This window comes from Nansenia antarctica (genome assembly GCF_963989245.1).
Source record: "Nansenia antarctica genome assembly, chromosome: 5".
NCBI classification, from domain to species: domain Eukaryota; kingdom Metazoa; phylum Chordata; class Actinopteri; order Argentiniformes; family Microstomatidae; genus Nansenia; species Nansenia antarctica.
This window is the reverse complement of record NC_137690.1, coordinates 38,499,286-38,526,488: the sequence shown is the minus strand read 5'-3', so window position 1 is coordinate 38,526,488 and position 27,203 is coordinate 38,499,286. Positions and strand designations below refer to the sequence as shown.

At 44.8% G+C, this 27,203-nt stretch overlaps 1 protein-coding gene across 1 annotated transcript in view; it reads left to right on the top strand.

The window, feature by feature from the left end:
• Positions 1-11,201: 11,201 nt before the first annotated feature.
• arfgap2 (ADP-ribosylation factor GTPase activating protein 2) overlaps positions 11,202-27,203 on the top strand; it is a gene marked incomplete at its 3' end in the record, with an annotated part of 54,812 nt that continues 38,810 nt past the window's right edge. The window contains exons 1-10 of the mRNA XM_080531611.1: positions 11,202-11,287; positions 16,651-16,769; positions 19,972-20,044; positions 22,216-22,347; positions 22,734-22,817; positions 22,928-23,036; positions 23,539-23,595; positions 23,725-23,772; positions 24,761-24,813; positions 25,482-25,621. Coding sequence (XP_080387737.1) covers positions 11,216-11,287; positions 16,651-16,769; positions 19,972-20,044; positions 22,216-22,347; positions 22,734-22,817; positions 22,928-23,036; positions 23,539-23,595; positions 23,725-23,772; positions 24,761-24,813; positions 25,482-25,621 — 887 coding nt within the window. The 5' untranslated portion in view covers positions 11,202-11,215. The remainder of the gene's footprint in view (positions 11,288-16,650; positions 16,770-19,971; positions 20,045-22,215; positions 22,348-22,733; positions 22,818-22,927; positions 23,037-23,538; positions 23,596-23,724; positions 23,773-24,760; positions 24,814-25,481; positions 25,622-27,203) is intronic.

The window sequence follows — 27,203 nt, the reverse complement described above, 5'->3', positions numbered from 1 at the left end:
TCCAAGCCTTCTCCATACTTTTTTCTTCCCATTGATTGATTGATTGATTGAAAACTTTATTAGAATGTTTGCAGAAGTAGGTACATGTAAGTACATATTACATACAAGGTCAAACTAAGAGGATAAAAACCCAAGAAAGCCACTGGCCCATCATTCTGGTACAGGTTGATCTTAGTTCCATCGGTCCAAAGAATGCTGTTCCAGAACAGGGCTGGCTTTTTTAGATGTTTTTTGTCAAAGTCTAATCTGGCCTTTCTATTCTTGAGGCTTATGAATGGCTTGCACCTTGTGGTGAACCCTCTGTATTTGCTTGTGTGAAGTCTTTCTTTTATGGTACACATGGATAATGATATGTGACGCGATCTGGTGGAATGATCATGGAGGGGGCAAAGTCACTTTCTGTTTTTTTCATATGCTTAAACTACAGATTGTAAGCTTTCAAATGATGTGTCATACATAGACATCGGGAAAAAATGTAAGACGACATGAGTATTTGAAACTTGTTAACCCTGAAAACTAAATCCTGAGAAAAAGCCCTTCAAAGATTTGGGACTTTTTCACACCTTCACACCGGCAGGTAATGGGCGGTAACAATAGCTGGTCAACCCCACCCCCAACCACTCCCCCTCTAGATTGACAGCTATCAGCTGTCAATACCTGTCAGTATTGGTCACTGGGTCAGACAGCTATAGTTATACAGCTATAACCAGGGGTGCACATAACTGGTGCGCCAGTGCGCATGCGTCGCCAAAATGCATGCTGCGCGGAAGATCAGCGGCATGAACGCGCTCTTGCGCACCAACAGCTGGGAGCGCTGGGAGAGGAATTTACTTCCTCAAAATCCACCTGCTTACTGCTGACTGCTGCATCACTGCAAGCGCCGTAACGCCATCACAACGACCACGGCGACTCCCCTCACGAAAACATTCGGAAAGTATCGTAACTTGTACATTCATTCCGCGTATCGCGTATCGCACGGTTATCACGCCGACACGTGACAATTCAGTCCCGAACGACTCGTCGCTAAAAGGAAAAACAACACCAAGGAACTTCACGTTTCTTTTCTCTGAAGCTTTCAAACGTTCAGACGTTTATTTTACAGCTTCATTATCACACCTAGACCCCTGACCCAGGGAATATGGTTGGGAATTCTATTAGGAAAAAAAATAAGACTTTGTTGCACAATCAAAATAATGAGCTATTTAAAGCATTTGTAGCCTACAACATCCTCTACCATGGTTGAAATTGAGGACAGTGATAACTTACAGCAGTCAAGAGAGCAGTGATGATGATGATTAAGCTTGTAGCATAAATAAATGCTTAGGCTGTAACTTTTTGTTGAAAAGTTGATTTCAGTGTTTACAGAACAGAGCAGTGCTTAAAGAGATGTCAGTTGATTTCATTGTGTTTAAAGAACAGACATTCAGTTAGTGCTTAAAGAGATGTCAGTTGATTTCATTGTGTTTAAAGGAGTCTGACAGACTTTCATGCTTAAAGAGCAGTCATTTGGTTTTGCGTTTGTTTCTTTTGTTTTGCACACAATCATTTGTTCGTTCATCTTTATTTATGAATAAATGTCGTTTTGCTAATATAAGTTATCCATGTATCCCTTTTTTATCCATCCTGTGGGACGGGTCGTGACTCGCGAGCTCGGGGAGCACCAAGCAGCATCCCTAGGTGCTCCTCTGAGCACTGGCCCCAAAAAGTTATGTGCACCCCTGGCTATAACATTATTACCTAGCAAGGTATTACCTAAGCTAATTACCCAGCTTATTATTATTTATGGTTGTTGTAACTGTTATTGTTAGTCTTTTAATGATACAAAAAAGTCTTCAATCAGAATCAGAATTTATTTTACAGTACACAAGAATAAAAATATTTCGCTTTGGTTCTTCAACAAGGTACATAGTCACAATAATAAGTAATAAAGTGATACGTATAAGTGATGGTAGTCCATACCTGTCAACCCTCCCGTTTTTCCCGGGATTCTCCCGTATTTTACCTTTCTTTCCCGCTGTGTTCCCGTTTAAATATTTTCCCGTAAATCTCCCGTATTTTTAGCCTATAATATAATATAATTTAACACTTAATTGTTAGCATGCGCACAATCGTTATATCCATGTCGGAGTTGACTTGTTTCCTCTCGTTTCTTGGGCTGCGTTCGTAATTTTGCTCTGAGAGCGCCGGAACGCACACTAGGTGCAACGTCATAAAGGGACCAAGTAATTTGATTGGACAAGAGGCATTCCATGAGTGATGATCAGATTTTCAGAGCGTATTTACGAACAGCCTCGGTTATCGCTGGTAGCATTGCGCCGCTCTTTTCCCATTGACATCATGGTGTCAAGTAATGTATAAATAAATGTGCTGAATTGATATGTCCTTTTGTGTTTTCATGGATATACCGGTATATGCATGGATGTTCAAAGTATTTTACTTTCAACCAGGTATCTGATTCTGATCACCTGTAGTCACTTACTTAATCATAGGAACTAGTTAACCCAATTCTTGTTGCACTGAAGCGGGTGGTTGATTGACTGTGTCCCCTTGTCTAAATGTAAGAGGTATCCTATGGTTGTCTATTGGTGATGTTAGGACTGACTGTGTGTACCCTTGTCTAAATGTAAGGGGTCTCCTATGGTTGTCTAGTGGTGATGTTAGGACTGACTGTGTGTACCCTTGTCTAAATGTAAGGGGTCTCCTATGGTTGTCTAGTGGTGATGTTAGGCTTGACTGTGTGTACCCTTGTCTAAATGTAAGGGGTATCCTATGGTTGTCTAGTGGTGATTTTAGGATTGACTGTGTGTACCCTTGTCTAAATGTAAGGGGTATGGTTTGTGGACGGTGGGGGGGGGGGGAGGACGGCCTGGGGGCGCGGGAGGATATCCCTTATTTTCGGGAAAATATCCCTTATTTTCGGGAAAATATCCCTTATTTTCAAATCCCAATGTTGACAGGTATGTGGTAGTCACACTACAGCAGAACAATAGTGCGACAAGCTGTGCAAAGTACAATCAGTGTGCAAACATTAGTGTTAGTCACTGGGTCAGATAGACTTCTCAAAGAGAAGTTTACAGTACTTAGCTAGATATTGCTAACATTATCACCTAGCAATGTTATTACTGTAGCTAATTAGCCAGCTTATTATTATGGAGGCATTAAGAGTAATTTGCTGATGTCTTGTGCTGGAAATAGTGTAGTGCTCAGTAGTCAATGTCCAGCCTTATAGTTCAGTTTCAAGTTTCAAGTATAGTTGGAACTGAGGGCAACAACTGAGAATATACAACAGACTATACACAGGTAAGCATGCAAGGTCTGTAAATTGACTATCAATAGATAATAAATCATGACACAGTTCAAAATGCTGTATCTATGCCCAACTGTTCTTGTTATTCAACAAAATATTGCCAGTGAGTTGTTGAGCTGCTGTGTCTGGTGGGGTGGGGGGCATCAAAGCTGCAACAGAAGGAAGATAGTACATTAAAATATTGCCTACAGTTACTGGCACTCCATATTCATAAAATACTACCATACCATGTTCATAAAATAGCTAGCCTAATACATGACAATGATAATTACCTAGTGCTCAGAGTAGTGTGGTTGGCGTTAGCCAACTAGCGGCTAGCTCGTTCATAACAAAGAAAGGAACACATGTTTTTAAACTTTTAACATTTCTGTAATCTATTACACTTGACATGTTACAGTATTACAGTATTACACACTGAACATGAGTCTTACACACAACTTTTACAACGTAGACATACTAACCGTACTTACAACGTAGGCAGAATTCGGAGCTACATCAATACTGCTAGCATGCTAATAAACAAAAGGTTCAGCTTGCAGACTGAACTGGTTTCAGTTAGTTGCTAGTGGGTAATAATAAAGAAATGTCTAAATACACGAACACACTGGTTTCAACTAGTAACTAACTTAACTAACAAATTCGCTATGTACATAAAATAGAAGATCTTACCTTACGAGTGGAGTGGAGTGGAATGGACAAACAAGCACGAGTGCTTCTCGTAGCCAAATCGATCGACCAATGAGAAAAAACCTGGAACCAGTTTATCCACTCCCACAAGGGAAGATTTCACGGGAGGATTCAGGCTAAAAATTACTTCTTTTTTTTTTTTTTACATGTGAAATCAGATTTTTTTGGCTCTGAAAAACTTTGAACTCTGATTTGAAGCCTTTCCAGTTTGCGCCCCCTTTGCAAATCGATGACGTCACGTCACATATGCCTACCTCCTGGAGACTGTTCTTCACTTGGCTGGATGTTGTGATGGGGTTTTTCTTTACCATGTAAGGGATCCTGTGATCATCCACCACTCTTGTCTTCCATGGACGTCCAGACCTTTTTGTGGTGCCGAGCTCACCAGTGCATTCTTTTTTTTCTCAGAATGTACCAAACAGTTAATTTGGCCACTATTAATGTTCCCACTATCTCTCTGATGTATTTTTGTTTAGTTTTTACAGCCTAAGGATGGCCTGTTTCACTCTGTTGACTGCATGTTGTGTGTATACAGCAACAGCTTCCAAATGCAAATGCCACACTTGGAATCAACTCAGACCTTTTACCTGCTTAATTGATAAAGAAATAATGAAGGAATAAATAGCCCACACTAGCTTTTGAGTCAATTGTCCAATTACTTTTGGTTATTATTTATAAAAGAGCTATAATTCATAAACCCTTCCTTCAATTTGGATGTGAATACCCTTAACCTAAAGCTGAGAGTCTGCACTTTAAGCCCACTCCTATATTAGACAGTAAATTCTGTTGGAAATCTCATATAAGATACGTTAGATCCAAAGTATCAAGGAGTATTGCAGTATTTTGCAGGGCAAAACATATTCTGGAACAGAGGATGTTGTATAGTCTATATTGTTGTCTTGTCTTACCCTATTTGAGTTACTGTGTGGAGATATGGGGAAATGCATATAAAAGCACTTTAAACCCATTGATTACACTACAGAAAAAAGCTATGAGGATTGTACATGAGGTCAGATATCGTGATCACACAAATAACTTGTTCCTAATGTCAAATGCCTTAAAGCTCATGGACTTATTCAAATTTAAATTGGCACAGTTAATGTATAAAGCAAAGACTCAAGCACTCCCAGGTAACATTAACAAATTATTTATAGAGAGGGATAAGGGATATAATTTGAGAGGTAACCACAACTTTAAGGGTTATGCTCGCACCCATCTCAGGAGCAGGTGCATATCATTCTACGGAGTTACCATATGGAATGGGCTAGAGGAAAATATGAAGGAAAGCAGAAATATTGCTCTATTTAAAAAAAGGTTTAAAGAAATTATTTCTGTTAAATACCAAAATGAGGAAAGGGAAGGTTGTTAATCTTCTGGAAACTAAGGTGTGGTTTTCTGTGTCTTTTTCTTCTGTATTACATTGTGGATACTGATGTTTGTTATTTATTTATTTTGTGTTGTTTCAGTATTAAGAATGGAAAAAGTATGTTTATTTATTTTGTGTCAATATTAAGAATGAAAAAGTATTAGAACGGATGATACTGAAATATACTGTATGTATTAATTAATTGGATTATATAATGTAAGCATAATTGTTAAGTATAAACAGGGGTAGGACAGGCTTCTTCCTACTCCTTTTCGAACAATTGATAGGACTAGTCTGTACATATTAGTTATTAGTTATTTGTTATTTTTATTTTTAAATCATGTTCGAAATAAAGATTCATTCATTCATTCATTCATATTAATTATATGACTGTAACTTGTGTATGACTGTAACTAAGATGTTTTGGTAAACAGCTAAAATAACACAAATTCTGTCTGTGACCAAATATGGGCCTAACTGTAGAATCCATTGCTGTAAATGTGTTTATTTGGTTTGTTTAAAAAAAACTAAGCATTAAGTGAATAGGACGAAAATTATCTGTCATATCCATAAATACTTGAAATACGAAAATTATCTATCTCATAAATGATTTATCTCATATCAAAATATCCATAAATACGATCGGTCATATCCATAAGTACTTGAAATACAAAAATGCATCTATCTCATATCGAAATGCATAGTAAGCGAATTATCTGTCATATCCATAAATACTTGAAATACGAACTGGAAATCGTCCTCAGCCACCGTAGTAAGGCGATGACGTAGTCCGAACCAAATATGCAAATATGCAGGCGCGGTATGATGACGCGCTCGAACCATATGGTCTCCATGCGTCCGGGTGGTGCGCGTGTAGGATGCAGCTGGATATACTTGTGGCGCTTTTCCACTACAGGGCCAGCGCTTTTCCACTACAGGGCCAGCCCTTAGAAAAGTTATGCTAACCATCGTACTATCTTAGTTTAATGTCATTTCAATGCATCATAGATCTTTTATTTACAACAAGTGTAACCCCTCACAATCTGGACAGACCAGGCAGGCACACAGGTTCACTTTCAAGCTGTTTATTTATCTGAATGTGCAAACAAAATGGTGGTTATTTAATGGTAGGCTCCAGCACAAAACAGCTCTCGCCCCTGCATGTCAGCAAAACAATACATTCAGAACACGCTACATTGCTAGCTGTTAGCTAGTTAGCTCACAACTTTATCCATCCATAAAATACAAATAAACAAAACATAACTCAAAAGTAATGGCATAAAAACCAATGGTAAACATTAATCTCAAATAATACATTCGGTTTATATTAGTGGCAACTCTTTATCAAAGGAAATATAAAACGGGACACAGAGCACAAACTTAACCTATCTCAACAGCTCACAAAGACGAAAGGGGTGACCTACGGTGGCCTTCGTCAAAACATTAAACGCGGCCAGTCCAACCACCACTAGGGGCACTACACACCGGATGCAGCCATGGGTAAATCAATTCAAAACACTTAACCAAATGATAAAAAGCAAACGATTTTGATGAACTTCAACCTATAACTTAAATATAATTTATAACCCTGTTACACAAGCATAACAAAAAAATCGCTATTATGGCGATGTGCTGTGCCTATGCTGTCCCTCAGTCCAGCGCGCTTCATCACCCCCCTTCTAAAACTGCCATCTCCCCTTTTCATCCCTTATGTAATTTTATCAATGCACATGGTATTACTGTTATTTCAACATTTAAACCTCTTTCACACATCGTTCCCTGTAACTTCAATGGAATCCCAAGCTGTGCCGTCCAGGCATTTTCGCCGTTCACTCGCCGTTCACTCAGCCAAATGCAGATTCGTGTCTTGCTCCCTTTATCCCTGTTTGCGAGATCTAAACTACAAATCTACTCGAACTGAAAGCGGCAAGTAACAGGCACGTAACATCCATATGCTGTATAAATAAATATATTTGACTACCAGCAAGACAGAGCTTGAGCCCCGCGCCCCGCGTCATTCCAATGAGAGAAGCACACACAACACACAAAGCACACACAATGAGAGAAGCACAGCCTTTCCGTAGAAAAACATCGCTCCCTGTATAACGTTATATATCTAACGTTACATGTTTTAAGGCTGATCTGTGCATGATGGTGCTGCATTTTGACATAATTCTTATCGCATTTCCCCCCGTTGTGCTGTGCTGTGCCGTTCCATATTCCAGCGCTTCATCATCCCCCTTCTAAAACTGCCATCACCCCTTTCCATCCCTGGCGTCATTTTATCAATGAACGTGGTATTATACATATTTACATATGACATATTTGTTGTTATTTATGGAAGTGTCCGGTTGCTGGAAGACGCCAGCTACACTGCACAGTTTAGCCCGAAATAGAGAGAGTGCTTTATCCCGCTAATTCAGATTCAGATTCAGATTCAGATTCAGATTCAGATAACGTTTATTGCAGTGGCGTAGCGCAAAATCCCGGGGCCCCCCCGCAAGGTGGCGGCGGGGGCCCTTTCGCAACGGAGGTTTAAAAAAAAAAAAAAAAAAAACGTGCGTTTTTTAGAGTCCGATGGGTTATTGACGTTGCGAAATTTCGCAATATGCACTCTACATTCTAAATGCTTGACTTAGCAAAAGGTACAAACAAGTGAGAGCAATAGCCTATAACTAAAACCAAATGACTACATCAGTAGAATGTATTATCAGTAGAAAAGTACAAGCTTTATTTCTTTTAACAAAGTGTGGTGTGCACAGCAGCGCGATATCTGTAAACATACAAGCTGTAGACTCTCCGCTAAGGGTTGCCAGATGGGATTGAGAATTTCCAACCTAACCAATCTAAAAACTGCTAAATCCACCAAAAACCAGCCAATCTGGCAACCCTGTCTCCGCTGCATCAGAGTCTACTTGTTGCGCAAAATAGGCCAGGGTTAGTCAAATCCTTTGTTGGACATCTCGTTTCTTAAGTCCTGGTATATTGTGGCATTTCTTTACTGTTTGCCATCTGGAATACCCAGGGAGACGCAGACAGCAGAAGTAGAATAGAATAGTAGAATAGAAAAAGAAACCGCTATAACCAGCTGAATGATGTACCTGTATGATGCACTGGCAGTCTGTGACTGTGTGCACCTGCCCGGACCCTGCCCTTCTGCCTGAGTTTGAGTAGGATGCTGCCCAAATGAATGTTATTGTTTCGTGATGCTGCCCAAATAAATGTTATTGTTTAGTGCTGTACGCTTTCGTGGTATTATATTGTGTGAATTATCATCTGTATGTTGTTTTCTTTCACTCGACTAACCGCCGAGATAATACTTGAGACATGTACTTCCGTAAGCATTAATCCAACTGTCCTGCAGTTCTAATTTGACGATGTGTCCCTCTACCATGGCAGAGTGGTCAATAACAACTCTCAAAAGGCTTTTGACGGACGCGAAAAACGCAGAAAATCGAACCTGTTCCGATTTGTTTGGGGGGGATGGACGAATATTACTGATTCGGTGTGCAAGCGTGATTGACACAACATGAGTTCTAATTTATTTTTTTAACGGATGTAAAAAACGCATTGGTGTGCAAGGGCCAGAAGCTGCATTGGGTAAAAGAAAATATGACATTTTTCGAAGTTTCGCTGAATTTTGTTCCTTTTTATAGGAAAGTTCCTGTTTTTGCGCACCGCTGAGGTATTTTCGCTTGCTCATTTTCGTGTGACGTCAAAGTCATGTTGCTATTGGATACGGCTAACTATGTTTATATTTTTAAATATAGGCCTATATATTAAAATTAAGGTTGACACAATGAAGGGCCACTTCTTTTCTTTGTTTTATAAAAAATAAATTAAAAAAAAGTAAAAAAAAAAGAAGTTTGGATCCGATGTTAGGGGGCCCCCTAGTGGCTGGGGCCCCCCCGCGGTGCGTCGCTTGCGGGCCCGTCCGCTACGCCACTGGTTTATTGCCATTATGCTTGACACATGTAGGAATTTGCTTTGGCATTTACAGAAGGTGCATTTATGCTTTTTTCACATATACATGAACAAAACAAGTACAAATACAAATGCAAAGACAGGCAAAAACAGGACAACACAGGACAGACAGTGCATGAATAGTGCTGTATATAAAGTGCAGTGCAGAGTTATTCAAGGTCCAGTGCATGTTCAGTCCTGGACAGACTTGGAGGCGGGGGGAGGGGGAAGCCAGAGTCATTTAGCAGCCTGGCGGCTGAGGGGAAGAAACTGAGCCTGTGGCGGGCCTTTAATGTCTTAGGCATCCGCAACCTTCTTCCAGAGGGAAGCAGGGTGAGGAGGCCGTGGCCGGGGTGGAAGGGGTCTGCCATGATCTTCCTTGCCCTCCTCAGAGCCCTGGTGTCATGCAGGGAGTTGAGGGAGGGCAAGGGACAGCCGATCACCCTCTCTGCTGAGCGTATCATCCGCTGCAACTTGGCCTTGTCCTTGGTCGTTGCAGCAGGGAACCAGGTGATGATGGAGTGGGTGAGGATGGACTCTATGATGGCCGTGTAAAACTGGACCATCATGGACCTCGGCAGCCTGAATTTCCTCAGCTGCCGGAGGAAGAACATCCTCTTCTGGGCCTTCTTCGTGAGGGCCTCGGTGTTCCGCTCCCACTTGAGGTCCCGGGAGATGGTCATGCCTAGAAAGCGGCATGACTCCACGGAGGCCACCGGGGTACCTCCCAGCGTGATGGGAGGGGGCAGGGCTGCTTTCCTACGGAAGTCCACCACCATCTCCACTGTTTTTAGAGCATTGAGCTCCAGATTGTTAAAACTGCACCAGCTCTGCAGCCCCTCGATCTCACCCCTGTAGGCAGATTCGTCCCCCCTGGAGATGAGGCCCACCAGGGTGGTGTCGTCTGCAAACTTCAGGAGCTTGACCGAGGGGTGGCGGGAGACACAGCTGTTGGTGTATAGGGAGAACAGTGCTGGAGACAGGACGCAGCCCTGCGGGGAGCCCGTGCTGGTGGACCTGGAGCTGGAAATGCTCTTCCCCAGCTTCACCCGCTGAGACCTGTCAGTCAGAATGCAGAATAGAATACAGTTCCAGTAATAACACTTTTATGTCTATATTGTAATCATTCTCTTCATCTGTTTTTAAATGTTGATCTATTTATATCGATCTATTCTTGCCAATTCCTTATTACCCGTGGAAAGGGGGAACACTTTAGGACTTTCCGTTCAACTGAGGAATTTATGGAACTTGCGTAGAGTTCATCTCGCATTTCCCACGTTGATGTGACGAACTGAAAGCGGCAAGTAATAGGCACTTAACATTACATGTTTTAAGGCTGATCTGTGCATGATAGTGCTGCATTTTGACATAATTCTTATCGCATTTCCCCTGTTGAGCTGTATAGCGGCACTTATTACAGTGAAGTGCTCTTATGACACGTAACTCCACCTACAGTCCCGGGTCGCTCAGTATAATGGAGAAGCGTTTCTGGGCACGGCACGGCACGGCACGGCACGGCACGGCACGGATGCAAATGCGGCCCGGTAGTGGAAAAGCGCCATTGGAAAATCTCACAAACCGGACACTGTAGGAGTCAGCTATCTCCAGTAGATGGCAGTAATGCAACATCAAGGATGTAAACTGCCGTTAAACCCAAACGAAAAAGAAGGACATCTGGAACACTAATCTAACATGGGAACACTATTCAGCTTTCTCAAGAGAACGGGACTCATAGGGAAACGTTGACAAATCGGACAATGTAGGAGTTGGCTACACCCAGTAGATGGCAGTAGTGCAACATTAAGGATGCAAGCTGCCGTTAAATCCAACAGAAGAAGAACATGACCCTCGCTGCTACCCGTAGTTGTGAGTGGGCTATTAAAGGTGTCAAGATGGCGGCGGAACCGAACAAGACTGAAATTCTGTCCATTTTTAAACGACTAAGATCTATTCCGACAAACAAGGTAACGCAAATAATTACTTGATACGCGTTTTTACAGATTAACGGCGCGTTTAAGTGGTGGAACATACACCGTAAAGCTACATTGTGTCTGTCTTTTCTTCCAGCTGATACACTAGCTAGCTAGCAGCGGCCCAGGCCTCTACCTGCTGTGTTTCATGTTGTACTAAGTACAGCCACGTAGACATCACAGCCTGTAGCACCTGACGGCTGTCCCACCTACCCGGAGCTTATTTCAGCATTTGTAGAGGCTCCGTCTAGGTGGGGTGGGGGTGCTTATTGTTAGTGTTAAGCTAGCCCTGTGTGACTAGTAGGATTATATTCATACTTCCATTCGGGTGTGTGTGTGTGTGTGTGTGTGTGTGTGTGTGTGTGTGTGTGTGTGTGTGTGTGTGTGTGTGTAAAGTCGTAATTACAAATTGGTAGCCAGGTATCTATGGCTAGGATTATTGACACAGCATACAAATGTAAATATTAATATTGTCCCTGCCACAGATGGGGCTAGGGAACAGGGTTAGGCTAGCCTTAGTTAGCTAGCTATAAAGCTATGTGACCTGTTCAAAACACCTGAGCATTTTTATCTACGATGTTGTGTCTAATTCACGCCACAGCTGTCAAACACTATTCAAACACAGCTGTGTGCCATCGAATATGCATATGCCAGCAATCACTAGTATTTAATGGGTAATTAGGTAATAGGTAATGGGTTGCTTCAGAAAGTCCAACTAGTATTGTTCTTCCAAGGCCATGAAATTAACTTTTTGTGCCAGCCACCAGCCGAGGTGGATGCAGACGTTTACCAGCCATACTAAGCATTGACACGAGGGACCATGCTTACATGATTCTTAAACCTGTTGTATAATACATAAATGAAATCATTTGAATAAAGAGATATGCATAAATAATTAATTGGGATAAAAACGAGAATAATGGCATACGGTGAGGGTATAATGCTACATTAGATTAGATTCAACTTTATTGTCGTTGAGTACAAGTACAAAGACAACGAAACGCAGTTTGGCATCTAATCAGATATGTGCATAGTGCAACAACCATACATGAGGGTGCGCTACATGTCCAGATTCCTCTTCTTCACCGCTCCTTCACTTCACTCTGGCTCAATCCGTAGAGCCGGCGTCCAATGATCTTATGATCGCCGCAAAGTCGGCAGCTCGCATTGGTTTGAATCCCCGGTGGGCCACGTGTCGAAGTGTCCCTGAGCAAGGCACTTAACCCCTAATTGCTCCCCTTTCCTCTCCTGCTCCTCTGCAGTCTGGCCTGGGAGAGGAGGGGAGAGAGAGAGAGAGAGAGGGAGAGAGAGAGAGAGGGAGAGAGAGAGAGAGAGAGAGAGGGAGAGAGGGAGGGAGAGAGAGAGAGAGAGGGAGGGGGGGAGAGAGAGAGAGAGAGGGAGAGAGGGAGGGGGAGAGAGAGAGAGAGACACAGACACAGACACAGACAGACACAGACAGACAGACGTTGAACCCCCCCCCCAACACAGTCTGCTGTGGAGGGGCTGGGATGGCCAGGATCAGGTCTAGGAGGAGGAGGAGGGCACTGGAGGAGGAGGAGGGCACCGGTGTTTGAGGATCCTGTTGACTTTGGGCCAGGAGGTCTTGTCCAGGGTCGTTGGGTCTGTCTGTAAGATTCCAACCTGTACTGTTTACTGCAACTGGCCAAATGTGGGAAATTGACCAGCTTCATGGCACACGGCACCCCAGAGCTCACATCCTCAAACCTGTTGTCCAAGGCTTTGGTGGTAGCTGGTTAATCTGTCAGGTCCTTTGCTACATCGTCCTGCACCCAGGGAGCTGGTTGTCAAGTGTTCGTCCAGACACCCACCCTACCCTCAAAGGTCTTGGGGGTCTGCCAATGCTCTCTTCAGCATGGCTCCAGGTCTATATGACAGAATAAGGGCTATACAGACTTTTAGCTAGCTATCTAGCGGCCCAGGCCTGGTTTGTAGGCTACTGTATGTCCATATTGTACTAAGTACAGCAGCCACATATACATCAGAGCCTATAGCCACCTGACGGCTGCTTTGTTAGGGTTAAGCTAGCCCTGTGTGACTAGTAGGATTATATTAATATTTCCATTTGGATGTTGTGTGTGTAAAGTGTAAAGTCACACCCTCAAAGGTATTAGGGTCTGCCAATGCTCTCTTCAGCATTTTTCAGGTCTATATGACACAGTAAAGGTGTATGGAGACTTTTTTACTTTGTTTTTCATTTTTCAGAGAATCTAAATCTTTGAGGAAAAAAGTATGAATGATTCACCTCAAGTATTTGTCCCTGGATCTGTGTGTGTTTATCACAGCCTGGGTGAGGAGGTCAGGTGACTGTGGACCTCATGGACCTCAGCCCATAATGTCACTGTAGGATTCTGCATTGTGTCAGACAGGTTGATGCGGGCGGGGGGGGGGGGGGGGGTGGTGTCTGGGGGACATTTAACCACAGCTGTTTCTGTGGAGTCCATTTTTCATGGACACACAAGCACAGTTAATGCTGTCAGGAATGGAATCGCGAACGATGAACATTTGAATGATCTGAGTGAAAACGTCACCACAACAAACACACCAGGCTGGCTAAACAACAGCAAATGGTAAAGACTGACTTATATATCGCCTTATTCCAACGAGCTTTTCAACAGCATCCGTTTGCGCGTCTGTTTTCAGTTTAGCGCTGCCTCTCTGGGAGCCCAGCCCCAGTTCATCTGCTCCCTCACCTCCACTCCCATCTTAACTAGATGAACACACAGTCCTTGCTTTTGAACACGTCCTAAAACGAGAGTATGTTTACAAGTCATTATCACTTACTGGTAGGCTAGCCTCCAACAAACGAGAACAGTTACCGGTAATCCAATCCACAGATTATAAGTATTTAGTGATGGTTAAACTGTTTTTTATTATATGGACTGGGTACAAAAAACGAAAACCAGATATTGTTGACACTCCTTCGATTCTGCGACTGGTTTCTGGTCTCACCAGCGGGCTACACTTTTAAAAAGGATCCTATAATTGATTTGCCATTTGTAAGAGAAGATAAATAGAATAAAAACCTGAAGGCACTAAAACTTGAAATCAGACAGTAACTCTTTTTTTTTTCTACAATGCTGAATGCTGCTGTTTAAATTGTTTTAACCAGTTGGTCACTGAGTACTGCAGAGTACTGTTTTTGTTGCTTGAATAAAGGCTGGCAGTCTTTAATAGCCAACTGTTGTTGTGGACTATACTGGGGAAGTATTTGTTATTATTCAGGAGTAAAACAATAAATACTAATATCGGATCGGTATCGGTATCGCAGATACCCAAAGCCCAGGTATCGGTAGTGAAAAAATGGGATCGGGACATCCCTAACGATCATCTAGTCTGGTCTTTTATGTCGGACTTCTCTCTGTCTGTCTCTCTCTGTCTGTCTCTCTCTCTCTTTCTCTGTCTGTCTGTCTGTCTCTCTCTCTCTATCTCTGTTTCTGTCTGTCTCTCTCTCTCTCTGTTTCTGTCTCTCTCTCTTTCTCTCTGTCTCTCTCTCTCTGTCTCTCTGTTTCTGTCTCTCTCTCTCTCTGTCTCTCTCTCTCTCTGTCTCTCTGTCTGTCTGTCTCTCTCTCCCTCTCTCTGCCTTTCTGTCTGTCTGTCTGTCTCTGTCCCTCTCTCTGTCTCCCTCTCTCTGTCTCTCTCTCTCTCTTTCCCACGGCTCGCTAACCCACTCCTCTCCCGGGCCCCCTGTGGTCACAGCCGCCCCGTCAGTTCCACGAATCGCTATCTCCGCCCCCCCCCCCCCCCCGCGTGTCCCCCGCTCCTCCTCCGCGTCCTCCTCCGCGTCCGCCCGCGTCCGTCACGAGAGGGCGGACGGCTTCTGTCCGTCTCCACGTCCGTCTTCTCAACCGCAAACCACCTCCGCCCTGCCTGTCTGTCTGTCTGACGAGCTTTCACGTAGTGTCCTGCCCCGACACACTCCGTAGCGTGTAGGCCGTCCTCTGTGATCCGCAGCGCGTGAACCAGCGCTCTGACTGGCGCCGGGACTCGTTCTGATCAGCTGTTTGACTCCCCTCGACTTAAGCCCGGTACACATAAAGATAATCTGGCCGATTTTGGCCCGATTTCCCCCCTTCCGACCAAGGACTGCAAACGCCCGATTATCGGATGGCTCTAAAGATTCTCTTACAAGATTATCCTGTGGTGTGGTGTGTTAAGAGTCCATTTCACCCGACAATCTGCTCGGAAAATGGTCAGGGCCGAGGATTGTAAACATTACACGTGTTCAATATTTACGATCAAGAGTCCTCTTGTGTGTGGGCGAAACTGACAACTCACGAGCAGGGTTACCAGATAGGTTTGACAATTTCCAGCCTAACCACAGTCTAAAAACCGGTAAATCCACCAAAAACCAGCCCAAAACCTATTATTGTCAGAAAACCGCTAAGGTGCTCATCTCCTGCCCCCTAAACTGTATGTCTGTTGCCAATGATGGTTGTAAAATAAAATAAAAACCCGCCCCATCTGGCAACCCTGCTCGCGAGAGATTCACATTCAGATAGTCTGAATGTGACGTGGAAAGGAATGTAGCCAATCAAGAAGCAAGCTGACTGACGCGTCTTCTTCTTTTTGTTCTTCAGCACTTTATTTGCCCTGTCGCACATGGCTGCCTCTTACAGGTCAGTCAGGGTACTACTACCCTGATCACGCCAGATTTCTGGCTTGGGGGACGAGACTCAAGAGTGTCGTAGGACAGATCTTTATGTATGTGGTTGTGGTGTGCTGTATAGATAAGAGCAATGCATCCGGGTACTTTGCTCTCCTGTCATGTCCACGCCCCTTTTTGGGTGGTAGAAGTGTAGAAGTTTGACTGGCGGTCAATGGAAATTTCTCCATATAACGACATCGATCATTGATCGGCAACAACACTATATAATAGTTTGCCTAACTGGCCATCGGATTTGGGCTTCTAATATCTAAAAAGCACTACGGTTTTCTTATTTTATCGGATTAAAGTAGCAAAGCCCTACAAATTTACATTGACCGCCAGTCAAACTTCTACACTTCTACCACCCAAAAGGGGGCGTGATGGTTCTGATGACAGGGAGGTGACGCGCAATTGCTCTTATCCATTGGGAATATCGGAGCACACCACACACAATACCATCAAAACTGTTCAATCCATGATTTTTTTGTCTTCATGTGGGGTCTCTCTCAGATAAAAAATCTGTTAAGATTTAGAAAATCTTTGTGTACCAGGCTTTAGGATACGTATCGTTGATTCGCTCACTTAAGACAAATGTACTTATCGCAAGTCTCTTCGGATAAAAGTGTCTGCTAAATGATGTGTGTGTGTGTGTGTGTGTGTGTGTGTGTGTGTGTGTGTGTGTGTGTTCCAGGGGTGTTTTGACTGTGCAGCCAAGAACCCCAGCTGGGCCAGTATACCGTATGGAGTGTTCCTGTGCATCGACTGCTCAGGCATCCACCGCTCGCTAGGAGTCCACCTCAGCTTCATCAGGTAATTACACACACACACACACACACACACACACACACACACACACACACACATCCACCGCTCGCTAGGAGTCCACCTCAGCTTCATCAGGTAACTACACACACACACACACACACACACACACACACACACACACACACATCCACTGCTCTCTAGGAGTCCACCTCACCTTCATCAGGTAACTACACACACACACACACACACACACACACACACACACACACACACACACACACACACACACACTGCTCTCTAGGAGTCCACCTCAACTTCATCAAGTAACTGTTAGACACACACACACATGCACACACACACAAACACACATTTCCACTGCTCTAGGAGTTCACAAGCAAGCTTCATCAAGTGGTTAGAAATATATATATGTTACGGTACATGTGGGAATACGGTACATGTGGGAAAACTAGGGTTAGGGTTAGGTGCTACGTCGACTTGGTACGTGCTGGCATGTCTAACCCTAATCTTAACCCTAACCCTACCCCTAACCTTAACTCTAGCACCCTAGCACCTAGTTTTGCCACATGTACCGTTTTCCCACATGTACCGTAACATATACAGTGGGGAGAACAAGTATTTGATACACTGCTGATTTTGCACGTTTTCCCACTTAGAAAGAATGTAGAGGTCTGTAATTTTTATCATAGGTACACTTCAACTGTGAAAAATTACAGAAAATCAAATTGTATGATTTTAAAGTAATTAATTTACATTTTATTGCATGAAATAAGTATTTGATACATCAGAAAAACAGAACTTAATATTTGGTAAAGAAACCTTTGTTTGCAATTACAGAGATCAGACGTTTCCTGTAGTTCTTGACCAGGTTTGCACACACTGCAGCAGGGATTTGGGCCCACTCCTCCATACAGATCTTCTCCAGATCCTTCAGGTTTCGGGGCTGTCGCTGGGCAACACAGACTTTCAGCTCCCTCCAAAGATTTTCTATTGGGTTCAGGTCTGGAGACTGGCTAGGCCACTCCAGGACCTTGAGATGCTTCTTACGGAGCCACTCCTTAGTTGCCCTGGCTGTGTGTTTCGGGTCGTTGTCATGCTGGAAGACCCAGCCACGACCCATCTTCAATGCTCTTACTGAGGGAAGGAGGTTATTGGCCAAGATCTCGCGATACTTGGCCCCATCCATCCTCCCCTCAATACGGTGCATTCGTCCTGTCCCCTTTGCAGAAAAGCATCCCCAAAGAATGGTGTTTCCACCTCCATGCTTCACGGTTGGGATGGTGTTCTTGGGGTTGTACTCATCCTTCTTCTTCCTCCAAACACGGCGAGTGGAGTTTATGCCAAAAAGCTCTATTTTGGTCTCATCAGACCACATGACCTTCTCCCATTCCTCCTCTGGATCATCCAGTTGATCATTGGCAAACCTCAGACGGGCCTGGACATGCGCTGGCTTGAGCAGGGGGACCGTGCGTGCGCTACAGGATTTTAATCCCTGACGGCGTAGTGTGTTACTGATAGTTTTCTTTGAGACTGTGGTCCCAGCTCTCTTCAGGTCATTGACCAGGTCCTGCCGTGTAGTTCTGGGCTGATCCCTCACCTTTCTTATGATCATTGATGCCCCACGAGGTGAGATCTTGCATGGAGCCCCAGACCGAGGGAGATTGACCGTCATCTTAAATTTCTTCCATTTTCTAATAATTGCGCCAACAGTTGTTGCCTTCTCACTAGGGATGTCCCGATCCGATACTGAGATCGGATATCGACCCGATATTGGTCCTGAATGCTGGATCGGAGATCGGACCAGAAAAAAAAAAGGCTCCGATCCGATCCTACTGTCATCCGCAGTCAAACTTATGTGTATAAGCGATGAGAGAATAAAAACAGTGAACAGAAACACGTGTCGCAGAAATCCTTCACGCAAGTCCTATATGCGCTTAAAATGCGCATAGCGCTTCACGCGAGTCCTATATGCGCTTAAAATGCGCATAGCGCTGCGCTGTGTGCTTCCGGTTTCATTACAAAGAGGTTAACCCTATGTGCCTGACGTCTAACAACATTCAAATTACTCTAACTTCATATTTTTTCGCATTTCAATGTATGACACATCATTTGAAAGCTTATGATCCGTAGTTCCAATCCACAACACGTCGCATTTGTTGCTTTAATAAAGGCTGGCAGTCTTTAATTTAACTGTTGTTGGTGTGGACTATATACTGGGGAGGTATTTGAATGAATGAATGAATGAATGGTCTTTATTGTCATTGCTACAGTACAGGTACCAAACAACGAAATTTAGGAGGGGTGGCTCCCCTGGTGTTAGAAAAAAAAAAAAAAAAAAAAAAAAAATATTCAGGGGTCAAAAAATTTATACAAATATCGGATCGGTATCGGTATCGCCGATACCCGAAGCCCAGGTATCGGTATCGGTATCGGTAGTGAAAAAGTGGGATCGGGACATCCCTACTTCTCACCAAGCTGCTTCCCTATTGTCCTGTAGCCCATCCCAGCCTTGTGCAGGTCTACAATTTTGTCCCTGATGTCCTTAGAAAGCTCTTTGGTCTTGCCCATTGTGGAGAGGTTGGGGTCTGATTGATTGAGTGTGTGGAGAGGTGTCTTTTATAAAGGTAACGAGTTCAAACAGGTGCAGTTAATACAGGTAATGAGTGTAGAATAGGAGGGCTTCTTAAAGAAAAACTAACAGGTCTGTGAGAGCCGGAATTATTACTGGTTGGTAGGTGATCAAATACTTATTTCATACAATAAAATGCAAATTAATTATTTAAAAGTCATACAATGTGATTTTCTGGATTTTTGTTTTAGATTCCGTCTCTCACAGTTGTACAAGTGTACCTATGATACAAATTACAGACCTCTACATTCTTTCTAAGTGGGAAAACCTGCAAAATCAGCAGTGTATCAAATACTTGTTCTCCCCACTGTATACACACACACACGGTTGGAAAGAGGAGGCTTGGTGGGCTATTTATTTACTCAATCTCATTCCTTCATGGTCACGGTTCATCATGGCCATTCAGCACTATTTTAAAGCTCCAATGTTCATACGGACATAAAGAACATGAACTCTAATTCCGGTGGCCTGGAGATGGGTCTGATGATGTCCTTGATGTTGTTGTTGTTGTTGATTTTGATGTTGATGTTGATGTTGTTGTTGTTGTTGTTGTTGGTTTTGATGTTGTTGTTGTTGTTGATGTTGTTGTTGATGTTTCAGATCCACAGAGCTGGACTCTAACTGGAACTGGTTCCAACTGAGATGTATGCAGGTTGGAGGCAACACCAACGCGGTGAGATCAACACACACACACACACACACACACACACACACACACACACACACACACACACACACACACAGCTGGGGCGGCAGGTAGCCTAGAGCAGTAGTTCTCAAACCTCTCCTCTGGGACCCCCAGCCGCTCCTTGATTAGTTGAATCAGGTGTGCTGGTGGTGGAACAAATCAAATATGTGGAGCGGCTGGGGGTCCCCGAGGGGAGGTTTGAGAACCACTGGCCTAGAGGTTAGAGAGGCTGGCTGGCAATAGGAAGGTCGCTGGTTCGATCCCTGAGCTGGTGACTGGAGGTTTGCTGGCATCATATCTAAGGTGCCCAACACCTTCAGTAAGGCACGTAACCCCAAATTGCTCCCAATGAGTGGGCCGGCGCCTCGTCTGGTAGCTTGCCGTGTGTGTGAAATGAGAGGCCGTTGTAAAGCGCTTTGGAATAAGGCGCTATGTAAGTGCAGTCCATATGGCTGACCCTGTACCTAGAGAAGAAAGTACATTTTGTTGTACCCTGTGCAATGACAAAAAGGTTGAATCTAATCTAAACACACACACACACACACACACTTAACCTCTAACTAGGGCTGCCACAAACGATTATTTTCATAGTCGACTAGTCACCGATTATTTTAACGATTAGTCGACTAATCGGATCATAAATTACAGCTTATCGCACAATTACTCAATCGCTCTTATTTAACTATCATCTTCTAAATCAGCTTCTAAATTTAGCTTGAAGTTGTTAGTTGTTGTTGTAGGCATGTGCTAACTAAAAATAAAGACAATTAAAATGATTGTTCACTCAAAAATAGATATTTTAATGAACTTTGCAGATTTATTTCTGGCATCACTTGCATGTAATGTAATGTAAAGAGTAGTAGAGAGTGCAAACTGCTGAGTAAAATGAGGTAGGCTAGGCACTAGGCAACCAAAAGAATACAAAAACAAAAATAAATACTTGTACAGAGTACAAAAGTTTTGCTTTGCTTCACTCATCTCTGGCATCAAACATACATTTTAAATGTATTGAATAGTGCTGCAAAATAAAATGAGGTAGGCACTAAGGTAACTAAAAAAGAGCAATTATCCACAAAAAGAAATGTTTGTAGAGAAAAGGTTTGGTCTCAATCAAATAACATAACAAAGAAAAGTGCAGGAGACTGAGCAAAGACATTGTTTCTCTCCTGTGTGGACTATTCATTCATAGCGAGGAAATGCACATTGGCATCTTGACAAGATAACTATCCATAGTAGAACGCGCCTTCTTAGCACTGTAACGTTAAGACAACATTTTTAGCTATTTGATAAGTATCGCTTTGATGACAACGTTACAGCACATAACGTAAAATAATGTAAGAAGGCTTTTAACGTAACGATATCGTTAGCCAATAACAAGCTAACTAGCTTACCGAGACGAGCCATCGTCTTCCTCGTCATCTGCCACAACGTGCTTCCTTTTGAGATGCTCGCGCATCATAGACGTGCTGCCATGATATTATGAATAAGCGAGTTCAGCTTTGCAAATTGTATATTTTACATTCTTAACGTTGTGGTTGAAATGCTCCCACACTTTAGACGTACGAGGACGGGAAGACATTTCTCCGTTTGTTTTTCCAGGGATGTCACGTGTGTCCCGGATGACCCACACTGCGCATGTACATCAAAGACACTGGGAGACGCTAGCCAGTGGCGGCTTCAGGGAAGAAAAACGAATGCTTATCGCTTATATTGCATCTTGCATATTGCATATTATCCCCTTATTGCAGGCCGGCATTGTAAATAAGAATTTTGTTCTTAATTGTCTCGCCTGGTAAAATAAAGCTAAAAGAAAAAAAAAAAGTGTGACGACGTCGATTACCAAATATGTCGGCGACGATTTTGGTAATCGACGTCGTCGCGACTAGTGGACTAATCGTGGCAGCCCTACCTCTAACCTTAACCTATATCTTTCACCCCTCTCTCGCTCTCTCACTCAAAGACAAGAACTCTCAACACCTGAGTGTAGGTGAGGGCTGTGTGTGTGTTGACTCAGAGAGGGATGTGTGAACATGTTATCCATCGTCTCAGCGTTTACCACGAGCGCTGGTTTGTCATCCAGGGAATTCAGATGGTGTGCCTCAAACACGCCACCAAAATAATGTGTATCGTAAAAAAAAAAATGTGTGTGTATGTAGATGGCGTTCTTCCGGCAGCATGGCTGTGACACCAGCGACACCAACGCCAAGTACAACAGCAGGGCAGCACAGATGTACCGGGACAAGATCCGCCAGCAGGCCAACGCAGCGCTGTCCAAATACGGCTCAGACGTGAGACACACACACACACACACACACACACACACACAACCAACACTCACACACACACGCAACCAACACTGACACACACACGCACACATACACACACACAACCAACTGACACACACACAACCACTGACACACACAACCAACACTGACACACTCACACACACACACACACACACACACACAACCAACACACACACAACCAACACTGACACACACACACACACACACAGACACACACACAACCAACTGACACACACAACCACTGACACACACAACCAACACTGACACACTCACACACACACACACACACAACCAACACTCACACACACACACACACACACACACACACACACTCAGGGGTAGTAAGTGTGTGTGTTGGTGTGTTGCAGCTGTGGATAGACTCCTCAGAGGGACACAGAGAGACCGCAGCGCCTGAGAAGAAAGAGGCAGACTTCTTCGCTGAGCACACTCAGGTATGTCTGTCACACACACACACACACACACACACATGCAAACATACAGCCATTGCCTTGGATGTGTGTGTTGATGTGTGTGTGTGTGTGTGTGTGTGTGTGTGTTCCAGCCTGCTAACAGCTGGGACATGGCGGCCCCCTCCCTGACGCAGCAGAACGGAGCCCTCATCACCCCCCTGGCAGAGGACCCCCCCAGAGCCCCCGAGGCCCCCGGCACCAGTCAGTACACACACACACACACATACACACACACACAAACACACATTTATAGACATTTAGTGCAGCGGTTCCCAACCTTTTTGGACTCAAGGCCCACTTAAAAATCTCTAAAGTATTCGCGGCCCACACAGGCTTTTTACGGACGTGTACATTTTTGTGTGTCTCATCATTATTCTCTTATACTTATTCTTATTTCATATGCATCATCATACAATCATCATACATACAGTGCAGTAGGCTTAGTAGTAGCACACTGATGATGCATTTTTAAAAAAGGTTTTAAAGAAAAAAGCGGCCCATAGGTTGGGAATCGCTGCTGTAGATCGATGTTTTCTGACTGGTTTTGATGAGAACCAGAGGGTTCTATTCTGACTGGTTTTGATGAGAACCAGAGGGTTCTATTCTGACTGGTTTTGATGGGAACCAGAGGGTTATTTTCTGACTGGTTTTGATGAGAACCGGAGGGTTCTATTCTGACTGTTTTCTATGTGATGATTCCCAGAGCTAGACGAGGGGCCAAGCATCGAGTGTCTGAGCAAATCACCCAAAACCAGCATGGGTGAGTCTCCCAACACACACACACACACACACACACACACACACACACACACACACACACACACACACACTCACACTCACACACCCCCTCCCCACCTGTCTCAGTAACACCTGTGTCTGCTCTGTCCAGTAGAGGACTCCATGCGCTTGTCGTCCGGTCAACAAGAGCCCCCCAAAGGTGATTTGAAAAAATTGCCTTTTTGAAGACCCTCCTTGGCTTCTTCAGCTCATTGGCTGGCTTACGCAGACTCTGTTCGCCCATTGGCTGGAGTTATGAGCCCCGTGCTTGACTGACCCCCCCCCCCTTGCCACGCCCAGCTTAAGCCCCTCCCACGCCCCGCGTCTCTCACTCAAATAACCTCCTCTCTGCTTGGCAAAGTCTTCTCCTCAAAGGGTCCCCCCGTGTGCCTTAACAACCGCCTTTAGGTAACGCTCAAACTCACTCCCGATTGGTTTGTGCTTAGAGCGAGTTAGTTCCCAGAGACTTTCTCAGTGTGTGTCGGGAGGCTGGGTGGAGGCTGGTCTCTACCGCCGTGATCCTGGGGTGTGACGCTCCTCTGAAGCCCCTGATTTAGGACGCAGATGTAACGCACAGTGTGGGGTGTGTGTGTGTGGGGAGGGGGGCGTGGTGTGTGTGTTGCACTCGTCTTGCTGTCCTGCAGTGGTCACATACTGTTAGAGTCCAGCACTGTGACTGTCGGACGGACGGACGGTTGGACGGACAGACACACAGGCAGACAGAGAGACACAGACAGACAGACAGACAGACAAACACAGACAGACAGACAGACAGACATAGACAGACAGACAGACAGACACAGACACACAGACAGACACACAGACACACACACAGACACACACACACAGACACAGACAGACAGACACAGACAGACACACAGACAGACGGACAGTCCCCACCCGTAGATGACACCATGAGGGTGGTGCTGTCGTGGTGTCTGACGGTGTGTTGGTGTGGTGTGGTGTGCGTGTGTGCGTGTGTGCGTGTGTGTGGTGTGTGACGGTGTGGTGTGTGTGTGTGTGTGACGGTGTGGTGTGTGTGTGTGAGACGGTGTGTGTGTGTGTGTGTGAGACGGTGTGTGTGTGTGTGTGTGTGTGACTGTGTGTGTGTGTTTGTGTGTGACTGTGTGTGTGTGTGTGTGTTGCAGACGTGAAGCCCTCCCTCATCGGAAAGAAGAAGCCGACCAACGCCAAGAAAGGGGTGAGGGGTCACACCAACGGTTACTACGGTTACCGCCATCACTGTCCCTCGCCTCTGACATCACTGTCCCTCACCTGTCCTCAGTGTTGCCAGATTGGGCGTATTCCCAATTGGCTACTTACGATCACACTGGGGGCGGCTTTTAGACTGCGGTTAGGCCGGAAAACAATCCCGTCTGGCAACACTGCCTGTCCTCTGACATCACTGACATCCCTGTCACTCACCTGTTCTCTGACCTCTACTGACCTCTACTGACCTCTACTGACCTCTACTGACCTCTACTGACCTCTACTGACCTCTACTGACCTCTACTGTCCTCTACTGTCCTCTTCTGTCCTCTTCTGTCCTCTACTGTCCTCTACTGTCCTCTACTGTCCTCTACTGACCTCTACTGACCTCTACTGACCTCTACTGACCTCTACTGACCTCTACTGACCTCTACTGTCCTCTACTGTCCTCTACTGTCCTCTACTGACCTCTACTGACCTCTACTGTCCTCTACTGACCTCTACTGACCTCTCCTGTCCTCTACTGTCCTCTACTGTCCTCTACTGTCCTCTACTGTCCTCTACTGTCCTCTACTGTCCTCTACTGACCTCTACTGACCTCTACTGTCCTCTACTGACCCTTGCTGACCTCTACTGACCTCTGCTGACCTCTGTCCTCAGCTGGGGGCTAAGAAGGGTCTGGGGGCTCAGAAGGTGAGCGGGGTGGTGAGCTTCACGGAGGTCGAGCGCCAGGCGCAGTCGGCCGAGAAGCTGAGGGAGGAGCAGACGGCCGAGGCCAAGAAACAAGCCCAGGAGTCCATGTGAGTCACGCCCCCCCGCACCGCCCCACACCACCACACCACCACACGGCAGCACGTGCCTACCGGCCGGCGGCTACATAGCTCTCAGCCGGTTAGACGGCGGCGGCTCTACGAATCGCACAAAAAAAGAAGCTGGCAGCGGTTCGAATCACGACCGGGCCACGTGTCGAGGTGTCCTCGAGCAAGGCACTGAACACCCGTAATCGCTCCAGGGTCGCCGTCTATGGCCGACCCCTCGTCTAAGAGCATAAAATACCAAATTCCAACAATTGACTGACTATGGAATAAAACAAATTATTCTATAAATTACGCTTGGACAGCGTAATCGACTACGTCAATACGTCGACTTGCGTAATGTGCGTCGCAAATAAACAACATGGCTACGACCAGTTACGAGCGACGTGTCATTGATTTTCAACAACGCTTAACTCGCGCTTTTATTTTGAAGACGCGAAAACGAAACCGGAAGTCTATAATATCAGAATGTGCCTCTTGTTGCCTTTCAGAGTCAGAGAACAGATACCAAACTGCCGACATGTTTGCTGAAATTATATTACTTGGCAGTAGGTAGTCATCACTCAGTGCTCGTGTCATTTACAGAACAGCATGGGTTGCTTGCACTGTTTGATCGCGTCATCAAAAATGAACGTCTCACATTGGCGAACATTCACACAGAACACGGAATGGCCGAACTCCGACTGTGCTGTAAAGTGGGTGGAGTATGGACTCCGCACATGCGATAGTATGTATACTCGTATACTAGATAGTAGGGGTGTAAATCACCAGCTTCATCACGATACGATATTATATCGATTTGTTTGTATGACGATACAATGTTTGACGATATCACAATGTCAGTCACGATACGATTTCGATTCGATTCAAGATCGATATGATCGATATGACGTTGTGTGCGTGTGTGTGTGTCTGTTTGTGTGTATAAGTTGTATCCCCTCCCCGACCCTACCATGCCCCCCAAAAAAACACACGTTGCTGCTTTAGCTTAACTTCTGTTAGCATGCAGTGTTGTGAATATGTGTGTCTGTGCGGCTAGTTGGCCTGTAGCAGCCCAGTGGACGTGGAGGTAGATGTGTGTCCCTGTGGTGGGCTGTGAGGAACACACAGTGCTTGTTGTTTGTTTCATTCGCAAAGTTATTGTAGCTAACGTTAGCTAACTAAGCTAGGCAGGCTAGCGCAACGTGGGTTTGGAAGGACAGCTCAGAGCAGAGAGGAGAGGAGAGGTGGGGTTTGGGAGTCCGCGTTTGACTGGCTGACAGCGTCAGTAACATGTAGGCTGCGTTCGTCAACTCGCTCTGAGAGCGCCGGAGCGCCACACTGGGTTCAACGTCAAGTAATTTGATTGGACAAGAGGCGTTCCGCGAGTGCTGATCAGATTTCCAGAGCGTGTTTGACGAACGCAGCCAGCGTCAGTCAACATGTTGAGTTTTCCCAACCGAGCAGAGAGTGTAAACGTCTGCTAGTCGCGCGCTGCACGGAAATGGTGACAGTCACGCAGAATGTGCCATTTCAAAATAAAGGTGTATCTTTAAGATGACGATATAGATCGATGTTTTTACATTGC